At 44.0% G+C, this 10,605-nt stretch overlaps 2 protein-coding genes across 5 annotated transcripts in view; one reads left to right on the forward strand and one right to left on the reverse strand.

The window, feature by feature from the left end:
* Nucleotides 1-1,489, forward strand: part of adam17b (ADAM metallopeptidase domain 17b) — a 9,713-nt gene extending 8,224 nt beyond the window's left edge. For all 3 annotated transcript variants that reach the window (XM_069657424.1, XM_069657426.1, XM_069657425.1), the window contains exon 18: nucleotides 1-1,489. This exon is cut by the window's left edge and continues 927 nt beyond it. The gene's annotated coding sequence lies outside the window, so the exon portion shown is untranslated.
* A 523-nt stretch (nucleotides 1,490-2,012) lies between these two features.
* LOC138585155 (cleavage and polyadenylation specificity factor subunit 3-like) lies at nucleotides 2,013-10,522 on the reverse strand. Of its 2 annotated transcripts, none has more exons than XM_069657429.1 (18): nucleotides 10,352-10,522; nucleotides 9,384-9,447; nucleotides 9,196-9,293; nucleotides 8,804-8,932; nucleotides 8,204-8,381; nucleotides 7,818-7,907; nucleotides 7,413-7,563; nucleotides 6,749-6,924; nucleotides 6,498-6,656; nucleotides 5,753-5,899; nucleotides 5,011-5,163; nucleotides 4,776-4,884; nucleotides 4,302-4,400; nucleotides 4,076-4,167; nucleotides 3,352-3,439; nucleotides 3,189-3,255; nucleotides 2,770-2,866; nucleotides 2,013-2,368 (listed from the first exon to the last, which is right to left on the reverse strand). In XM_069657429.1, the coding sequence occupies exons 1-18, from the start codon at nucleotides 10,420-10,422 to the stop codon at nucleotides 2,144-2,146; spliced, it is 2,193 nt and encodes a 730-aa protein (XP_069513530.1). In that variant the 5' UTR covers nucleotides 10,423-10,522; the 3' UTR covers nucleotides 2,013-2,143. The 2 variants fall into 2 exon arrangements, with proteins under 2 accessions (XP_069513530.1, XP_069513529.1); XM_069657428.1 differs by having other exon boundaries at nucleotides 4,076-4,170.
* Between the last annotated feature and the right edge of the window lie 83 nt (nucleotides 10,523-10,605).

Here is a 10,605-nt window from a genome sequence, read left to right on the forward strand (position 1 = left end):
AGTTTCCTGTTTGAATACGATCGCCCAGTCGACCCTCAAACACACAAACCTTTGTGTGAAGATCTGTTTACATTCAAAGACTCAGTTAAAGTCCGCCCGGGAATCGAACCATAAACACTGACAGAGTCAGTGCCTTACTGAAAACCATCTGAGCTTCTCTTAACGTTACAAACAGCAGTAAAGAAATATTCATGTCCGGATTTCTCTCCTAAAGCCAGCGGGTGTCTGAAACATCTGCTACAGAAGCCAAACAAACTTTAATGAAATGAGCGCTGCAGCAATAATGTGATGAACTGATCAGCAGGAAATATATGTGAGCCACTTCTAAATAAGAAAAGAGACTCAGGTCCAGGATCCAGAGAGTGTAGAGGAATGTTTTAACTCCTCGTTGGTCCAAAATACAACTTTTGATAAACTGGAACTACGTTGACGGAAACATTGATGGTTTTCTCGTGTATTTAAGATGAAACATTAATACGCAGATCAATCAAAGAGGACAAATGCTAATTTTGTAATTTCTAAATAAAACAGAATATATGTTATTTATTTTTTTATTATGACAGTTAGGGCTGCAAACTGACATTGTGATCATTTCTTGTTCTGCGATATTTATTGTGATTTTGGAAATATGGAATTATACCCGGGGTCGGTTTCAGAAGGCGGGTTTAGTGAAACCCCGGCTTTGTTAACCCTGACATGAGGGAAACCTCGGGTTTGCCATTTCAGAAAGAGAGGTAACTCTAACTCTGAGTTGGTTACTATGGTAACTGAGTCTGTGACCCTGACCTGGTCGGGAGCAGGGAGCATATAAAACCCTCATTCGACTTCCTCATTCATTCAGCCCGTCTCGCGCGTGTCTGATCAGCTCAGAGTCAGTCAAACCACAGTCCGGGGTTACACTGAGGGTCTGCTGAACCTCCTTTCTGAAACGGAGCCCAGGTCGCTCTGTGCTCTGATGAACAGCTGCTCTGATGTGATGTCAGACGGGCGTTTCCTGTAGATTAGTGATGGAAGAGGAGAAAACGGCGCAAACTCTTTTTGCACCGAGCAACAATAAACTAAAGATAAATCAGCTTGATGTGTTTCAGTTAATTTGCGTCACAACCGCTCGTCCTGCGTCCTTGCTGTCAGAGAAGTGTTAGTGAGTTATTGTACATACAGTTAGTTAGTCTAAAACAAGCTTCGCTGAATAAAGTGACATATTTACGACTGTCTCACTCCGCTCACTCTTTGGTACCTGTTGGTGTTTTATGTAAAGCATCTTTCTGTTCTCATATTTGTTGTCTCAACGACCATCAGTGCCTTTCTTCCTCGCTGGTATTCAAATGCAAATCAGTATTTCTCATGTTGTGTTAAATGTGCGTGTATTCTGTTAAACATGTCGCGTTACTGTTAAAGGTATTATGTTTTATAGTCATGCGTTTACCTGCCCGTCAGTCTGCTTTTCAAAATAAAATGTTTCCTGTCGGTTTCTGAACTCTGGTGACAAATAAAGTTATTGTTGAATCATTTTTTAAAAACTCTTTCTTTTCACCACACGCTAGCTGTCATGACTTAGCATTCAGAAGCTAACGAGTTATTAAAACATTTGTGAACTCACGGGAGAGCTAAGTCACAACAACTAGCATTTAGCATTCCAACAACTCCCAGACGACGTGACCTTCAGCCAGCTAGCATCCTTTCCCCTTCCTGTCTATTTCGTTAAACTATTACTACGCTAGGAAGGTGAAAGGATGCTAACTTTAGCTGCTAACAGAAGCTAACAGGTTTTTAGATGTGTTGCTTTAGCTTGAAGTACGGCCCGATGACCCTCCTGATTTCTTCCCTCCTTTAGCCTCTCCTGTTTAAAGACAGTAAAATAATCCAGAAGCTTCTGCTCAGATTGACGGATGATAAAGTCAGTCAGGACCGTCTTTGTCTAAATCAGGATTCATTTTCAGAACACAAAGAAATAAAACGTCTCTAAAGTCTCGGTGAACACGCGGTGGAGGAAACAGACTCGTTCTCACTGGACAAACGTTTATTTTCAGTTTCAGACGCGTCGAGTAGAAAAGGAGAGATTCCTTTGGAATCAGTTTGAAACAAAGAGTTGGTCTTTGTTAAAGAACGAAAACAGAAAAAGGTTTCACATCAAACTGTCACATCAGGTCTTCATCATCATCTCGCTCTGCACGCTGATGACATCACTGACGACATCACTGACGACATCACTGACGACATCACTGACGACATCACTGACGACATCACTGACAGGTGGCCGCCGCTCCCGGCTACTGACATCACAGGTGGGGCTGAGGGCGTCGTAGAGCCGGTGAACAGCGACCTCCACCATTTCCCTCAGAGACTCGTCCTCTGTGCACGACACCGCCTGCAGGACGAGACAGAGGTCAGAGGTCAAACAGAGTGCTGCCACTCTGAGCTGCTGGATTATATTTAGTTTTGATGAGATGGTTGTTTCCATAATCCTGTTCACAGTTAAAATAAAAACCCGAACAGACAGAGCGTTTCCTGTCTGGCAGCATGAAGCTGAACGGAGGCACCGTCCGAATCATTAAGATTAACATTTCTGATGATGTCACTACTTTGTCACGTCAGGTGTAACACATCGAAACATGCAGGCAGGTTCAGGCAGATTTTAAGGATATGAAACAGAAGAAATTTTGTCACTTTAAGCAAAAACACCAAAGTAGAAACTTTATTTCTGTTGCAGATGAAAACAATACTTTTGCACTCTGCTCACACACTTTGTGTTCTGCATGTTGTACTCACTCTGGTTTCCGTGTCGATGAAGGCGGTGACTCCGTCCACCGTCACACTCAAGTCTGTACCGTCTTTGAAGTTAACGCAGTCGTCCCCGAACATGTCGCTGCAACAGGAAACAGCAACAGTGTGAGTCTGCTGGCCTGATGTCTCCGTCACAGGCCGTCCGATCCTCCACATCTCCTCACGCTATAACCACTTTGATACGCTCTTATTTTGAAAACTCAGTGCAGTCAAATAGGTTTAAATTAGAACAGATTTAAAATGGGGTTTAAAGTGGAGAAATTATGATCTGTGGAGAGAGACTAGTTTGACTTTAAAGCCAGCTGAAGCTCTCTTGTTGTTGTGTTGATGAAGTCAGACTCCACCCGACTGGCTCTGCAGGCGGAGTTAAACAAGCGCCCACCAGGTGTGTGACCTGTACTTACTGCAGCATGAGCATCAGTCTCTCCACAAACACGTCCATGTCGAACATTTCTTTCTTGCCTTCAAGAACTGAAACAAACAAACAAACAAACAAACAAACAAACGTTAGAGACTCGTTTCCTTCAGTCAGTCTTTAGAAAAAAAGCAGGTTGTTTGTTTACTGACATTTCTGGGCGTTTGGGTTGGACTGGACCTCCAGGACCACCGTAGCGACCACGTCAGCGTACATGTCGTTGAGCGGGTTGGCGAGCCACTGAAGACGAAAAAGGTCAGATTAAAAACACCTTTAAAAAAAACTGTTGTATGTTTTTAGTCTGGCAGCATGACTATAAGATAATGTCTGCTGGTTTACAGAGTAGGTAAGTGGGTAAAGTTAGCATGCTAACACGCTAAACTGTGATGGTGAATGTGGTAAACCTGCTAAACATTAGCAGCACGTTAGCATTAGGTTAAGGATAACTCTGTTTTCATCTGTGTTTCGAGCTCAGTCGGGTTTCATAAAGTGAATTAAATTCATGTTTCTCATCACATTATGTTTTTTTTACGTTGATAGATTTTATTTGATTATTTATAGTTTCATTATATTAGTTAGTGATGTTTGAAAACTCCAGCTAGATTTGTTAAACTACTCTTGTTAGCATTGTCACAGTGAGCTTGTTAGCAAGGTGCTGTTAGCATTTGACTGTAGCCTCTAAACGTGGTACTAACAACATGTGATGAACTAAAGCTGCAAGAGAACAAAGGAAAAACTTCCATTAGCTTTAAAACTAAACGACAAGTGACATGTCTTTAAAAAACGGAAGAATAAAGTTGTTCTTGGAGGGTTTGAATGTTTGTGTGAGACATTAAAGAAACAAAAAGACGGTTTGACAGAGTTTGTGTGTCTGACCTCCAGCAGCACCATGCCCGCCTCATGAACCAGTGTGATGCTCTTAAAGATCCGCAAGGTGATCTTTTCTGCACCTTCCACCTGCTCCACGTCTCCTGAAGACACACAACAATAAGAATACAACAAAAGATCTAGAAAAAGAAAAACTAGAAAACCTTTATTAGGAATGTTTCGGGAGCATTCCTAAAAAATGATACATAAATGAACTTAAGAAAATGGGACCCACCTGTGAGGCTGCGGAGCTGGCTGACCAGCAGGGAGATGGGTCCGGTGTACGGGATGGCCTGAGACTGTGTCACTGTGCCCATAGACAGATCTGTGTAGTCTGAACAAAGAGGACGACAGCACAGTCAACAAACACTCAATAAACCCACAGTACCCGAACACAACACACAGGGATGTGTTCAAGGTATTCTGAAGTTTAATTACTACTCCTTTGACACTTTAATGAACCACCTTCTCTCCTAGTTAGAACTTTAGCTTCTTAGATAAGCTTTGTGTACTTGTGAGGACCTGCACTGAAAGAAATAACCTGAAGCATCACAGCCTGAAGCTTAAATCATCGGAAACAATGAGGGGAAACCAAAATGTCCTCACAAAGCAGCACGGTCCTCAGTGTGACCGTTTAACAACATCGTCCCCACAAAGATAGACAAACAAGAACACACACACACACACACACACAGACGGTGTTACTGACTGGAGAGGTCGGAGGGCGTCACGATGTGATAGTTGAAGTTTCGTTTGATGAGGATCCCCGAGACCCTCTGACCCTGAACACACTTCCTGTCAGTCAGGGAGCCCATCACCTGCAGCAGAGCATGCTGGGAGTTAACAGGGCCGTACAACCAATGACAAGATGAAAACACACAGCTGTGAAGCCCTGTTCTGTAAACCTCCTGTTAGGTGTGTTTATTTTGTGGATTCAGACCGACCTTCGCCAGTTTCTCTCCTCTGAAGTTGAGCGTGACGGCCTCAGTGTTTTTGGGGTTGTGGACTTCGATGTCGACCTCGTCGTTGTCTTCGTACTCGCGGATCAGAGCCGCTTTCAGACGGGCCATCTCGTTCTGCTCACCGTGGACCAGAATCTGAACACACAAGAACAAAACCCATTCACACATGTAGCTGGTGAAGTCTGCATGAAACCTCCAAAATGCCAGCGCACTCATGTTATGCTAACATGCTAATGGTAACAACATTAGCGCTCTGTGTGTGAACAGAACTTTGCAGGAAACAACAACAACAGCGCAACCCTGCGACAGCTGCATCAGTAACACTGACAGAGCTCCCAGAATGTCTGTTCGTGCTTCGATGTTTGTTCATGTGCAGGACGGTTAGAAGCTGACGGGGCGAATCAGTCCGACTTACTTAAAGTTTCTCTTTAAGGAAACGTTCTGAGTGATTCAGGTATGTCTGAAAACAATCATCAGGTTGTACGTTTTCTTTGTGTCATATTTTCCCTGTTCAAACTGATCATTAACAAATCTCTTTTAAGTGATGGAGGACAGAAATCCACAGTCTGCACTCGAAGGTTTATTGAACAGGGTTCTTACGTAATTTAAGATAGAAAAACAGATTCAGAAAGTTGTGAACGTTTGCTTGAATAGCTTCATCATTTTAGTTGCTTTGTTGTTTACATGTTGTGTATCCTTGTGTCCACGTGTGTTTGAGTCGTACCACGTGCGGAGGTTTGAGCGCCCTGATGAACTCGCTGGTCTGCTGGTAGTCGGTGTGAGCAGAGAAGGAGATGTAGTCCACAGACATCTTCAGAGGGAGCTTCTGACCGGACATGGTGGCGATCTCATCCGGCTCCGTCATGATGTGCTGCAAAACAAACACTGTGAATTATAACACTGTTCTGAGTCAACCAGACGCCTTGTTGTGCAGCTACATGGACGAAGAATGGAGTGGGAATTCTTTACTCCCAAAACACAGATTTCTTCAACCAGCCATGAAACAGGCTGTAATGGCTGCAACGTAATCCTTGATGGGTCAAAGGTCGTCCACTAAAAGTTCTTGTTGTTTCCACTGACAGGCTCAGATTGTTATTCTAAGTGTGTGACAACATGACAGAAAGGATCCCTACAGAGATAGACCTTTTTGTTACAGAGGAAGATGATTGTTTTAACCACACACAGACGTTACATCGCTCTCTGCACACACACCAGACTCCATTCAGAAAAACACTGATTTAAGCTCACAGGACACAGCAGCTGCGGCTCTACCCCAGCCTTGACTGGATAGTTATGTTCTTGTTATTGTGTTGTTTTGGATCAGATCTACACATAACAAACACAGAAGTCACACAATGACACAAGCAATATCACTGATTGAGGCAACGTAGAACAGGCAACTCCTGCGTTTTCTGCCAGGTAAAATTGCCCAGGTTTAGAAGTATAAATGACTGAATATGAAATCCCACCTTGGCGAGCGTTCCCTCCACACAGTACCCGGCGATGATGACTCCGTTCCTCTTGTCGGTGCACCAGCTCTCAAACAGCTCTCTGGACAGGCCGCTCTGCATCATGCCAGGAGACGCCATCACCACGCTGGGGCCGATGTCGTCAAAGTGATCCATGCTCTGAAACACACAAGAAAACTTTGAACACTGTAACAGGGATCAAACCTGTGACTTTCCACGGACAGGGCAGCCTACTGAGCGCGCTCACTGACCTTGAGGTTGCTGATGTGCTTGAAGACGAAGGGGTTGTTGATGTTGATGGCCTTGCGGATCTTGTCGTTCATGGCGTTGATGTAAGTCTGGTAGACGGCCATGCACTTCCTGGCCAGAGACGAGGCGTAGTAGATTGGGATGTCGTGGAGCTCCGGGTGGTTCTGCCAGTACTCGTCTAATGTACACACACACACAGAACACACACATGCACACACACACACACACACACACACACACACACACACACAGAACACATATATCAAACAGGTGATCAGGATAAAAACTTATTCTGCAGCCTTTCTTGCATTGTAAAGACATGTACAGTTAATTTTAACCCTGTAGACACCAGTAACATCAGAAATGTTGCTGCAGTCAGCTCTACCTCCACATCAGAAAGAAACTGACATTACGTTGCTTTCACTACAAAAACAACTTCCTGTTTGATGTGATGCCAAACATGTGGCATTTGGAGCTTTGTACACAGAAAAAAAACACCAGACAAAATAACAAATGTCACTTAAACTCTGGTGCTCCTGGGCGGTACGGGTACCAGAGGGTTAAACCACCGATCAAACATGTGATGTTGGTCTGAGTGTCTTTAACTCATAAACAGGTTTATGTGAAATGAACGACCCAGAGGCCCACAGCGCCGCGCCCTCTCACCCAGGATGAGGAGCAGCTCCTGGGCTCGTCCCAGAGCGAAGACGGGGATCAGACAGCGGCCCTCCCTGTTCACGATGTCGTGGACCGTGTTACAGAAACGAGCCTCGCGCTCCTCGCGCTTCTCGTGGATGTGTGTCCCGTACGTGGACTCCTGACAGACAGACAGACAGACAGACAGTTTAAGACACACTGAATTTAAATAAGGCCTTTAAATAGAGTTTAAAGGAACAACATGTAATATATTTACTGGAATTTATCAGAAAATGGCCATGATATGTCATCAGGGTGTGGGTGGTGGAGCAAGTTATTGAGAGACACAGGAAGTGAGCGTGAGCTACGAGACGCTAGCGGTCAACGTTACGTATTGGTCCTTTAAATGAAGAGAATCTGTGCAGCTGCACTCACAGTGATGAGGATGTCCGGTTTGACGCTCGGGATCTCTGCCGCCATCAGATGTCTGTCCTCCTGACGGGAGAAGTCCCCTGTGTACAACAACTACACACACACACACACACACACACACACACACACACACACACACACACACAACAGTGTTAGTTTTGTCATTCTTATATTGTTTTTATGATCTGAAACAAACCATTGAACATTTTGGAATAAAGAACATTGACAAAAACTGCAGGTGAAGATCAAACGTGTGCAGAAATCACAGCTGTGACAGAAACAGTCATGTGACCTCCGCTGAGAGGAGAAGCCAGAGGATCAGACTGTGAGCAGCTGAGAGCCGGAAAAAGAAGTCAGAAGAACACGAGGACTCCATGGTTTGGACCGACCTTGACTCCGGCGATCTCGATCATGAACATGGCGGCTCCGAGCACGTGACCGGCGTGGTAACACCAGAACTTGATGCCGGCCACTTCCTTCACCTCGTGGAAGTTGATGGTCTCGATCTTCTCCATGCTCTCCTCCAGGTCTGTCTCCGTGTACAGCATGTCGTCTGCCGAGATGTTACTGCAGCAAACATCACAGCCCTGCATCACTACACTTCATATAAATACACTGTTATACTGCCATGTAATACTTTATATGAACACAGATGATATAACCACTGCAGCATCACTACACATGAAATACACAGAAAACATTTACACCAAATACTGACCTGGTTTACAATTTACACTCATCTTTAAACTCACGCCAGTATGTATGCTAACTTGTAGTCCTACCTGACTCTGACACAGTCCTACCTGACTTTTAACAGTCCTACCTGGCTCTGACGTAGTCCCACCTGACTGTGATGTAGTCCTACCTGACTTTTAACAGTCCTACCTGACTCTGACACAGCCCTACCTGACTTTTAATAGTCCTACCTGGCTCTGACGTAGTCCCACCTGACTGTGATGTAGTCCTACCTGACTGTGATGTAGTCCTACCTGACTTTGACGTAGTCGGACAGCAGCCAGCGATAGATGGCTTTGGTGGCGTGAGTCATGAAGGTGCGTCCTTTAAAGCTGGTCTTCTGCAGGAACCAGGGCAGAGCTCCGCAGTGATCCAGGTGGAAGCTGAGGGAGGGAGCAGGGACGTCAGAGGAACTTCTTCATCACGCCTTCATTTGTATTTGCACAACAGAATTTTGACGTTGACATTTTGAGAAAGTGACAAATATAGTCGCACTCTTTAAGAGTTTTTGCTCACTACATACATCCAGCATAAAACCATCAGGTTTTCAAAACTCAAATATCCACATCAGCATTAAAACTCCTCATCAAACTGTCAACAAGAAGTTTAAGAAATTCATAATAAATGAATTATCTCCTGGACTCACTGGCTGATGAGCAGCAGGTCGATTTCAGCCGGGTCGATCAGATCGATGTACGGCAGCGCGTCCATTCCCTCCAGACCAGGATGGATCCCACAGTCCAACTAAAACACAAACACACACGTTTCACACACCGAGGCGACCCTGCGCATAGACACATGTTAAAGTTTAACTCTGATGAGATGAAAACAAACCATAATCTTTCTTCCTTTGAACTCCAGGATGATGCATGATCGTCCCACCTCCTGTCCTGCTCCTCTGCACACAAACACACAGAGAGACCGTCACCTGACTGTCTCACTCACATCCAGAGGTTTAAGGTTAAAGATTTAAAGCTTTAGTGATGTGTTGGATGCGAATGAGATGCCTCTAAGAGATCAGCCAGAGAACAGAAAATGTTTTATTATGCAACAACTATATTATTTACTGTGTTATTTTAGGTAGACAGCTGGGACTGGATTTCTTGACATAACCCACTTTGTAATCATTGATCCTGACCTGATATTAACAAAACAAATAAGACAGCAATCACAATCACTGTATGTAGGTTTTTGAGTTTAAATACTGAGCTGAGCCAAATGATGGAATTCTCATCACTAGTAACATTAGCTTTAAAAATGTAGTTATCAAACTCATCAGATTAAATGATAACTCAAGAGGAGCTGCAAGCATGCATTTAACTGCGGACTGCCAATGCCGGATGCACTCTAACCCCTAAGCCAAACACCATTTGAAAAATAGGCATTTTAAAACACACTTAAATGCTTAAAACACACTTGCAAAGTTGCAATGACGTGCCAGTTCTGAGTAATCTCACTTTATAAACTGATTAAATTATGTAACCCGAAAGACTCCACTGATAAGCACCTGAATTCAGTTTTAATCAAAGTTTCGTTGATGGAAGAAACTCACTGTAAATTGTGAGTTACAAGTTGAAAACCTTTGTAAATAATATCTGTTCGGTAGATTTGGTTTAAACCGACATGACTAGTGGACTCTAAGAATTTGTTTAACTCTAAAAAGTGAAACTTAACAAGGTTTTTGTCTTTGGTGATCCAGAGGCTCTACTAAATAAGGCTTTTTATGAATGGAGTTTGGTGAGAGAGCAGCAGACCTCGATGCTAGCTGCTAGAAAGAAGATCGAAGTTTAATCTAAACTCACAGCGGGCGGATGAGCAGCTGGTCACTTTCCTCCGCAGGAACCGTGATGTCAGATTTACGTTTAGCCGCCATGTTTACTTTAATAAACCCGACAAACCTTTCATATAAACAACTCAATTCATTACTGCTTTAGCTTCTACGCGCGTATCCACAAGTTTGGCTTTAACGTCACTTCCGGCTGCTGTTGAAATCTCTCCGTGTAGTACAACCGCTTTGAACTAAAGTTCCGCCTTCCCGCACCAAATTCTGCCAGAG

The sequence above is a fragment of the Semicossyphus pulcher genome, unplaced genomic scaffold, assembly GCF_022749685.1.
Source record: "Semicossyphus pulcher isolate SPU_LCO1_2020_fin unplaced genomic scaffold, fSemPul1.0.p SCAF_11, whole genome shotgun sequence".
Classification (NCBI taxonomy): domain Eukaryota; kingdom Metazoa; phylum Chordata; class Actinopteri; order Labriformes; family Labridae; genus Semicossyphus; species Semicossyphus pulcher.

Bases quoted from the DNA above. Each gene is read 5' to 3' on its own strand.
- LOC138585155 (XM_069657428.1), bottom strand. From the start codon at position 10,422: ATGGCGGCTAAACGTAAATCTGACATCACGGTTCCTGCGGAGGAAAGT. The intron at 9,294-9,383 runs GTTTGTTTTCAT...TTTGTGTTTTAG, and splicing joins TCAAAGGAAGAAAGATTATG to TTGGACTGTGGGATCCATCC. The intron at 5,164-5,752 runs GTACGACTCAAA...TTGTGTGTTCAG, and splicing joins CGCTCAAACCTCCGCACGTG to ATTCTGGTCCACGGTGAGCA.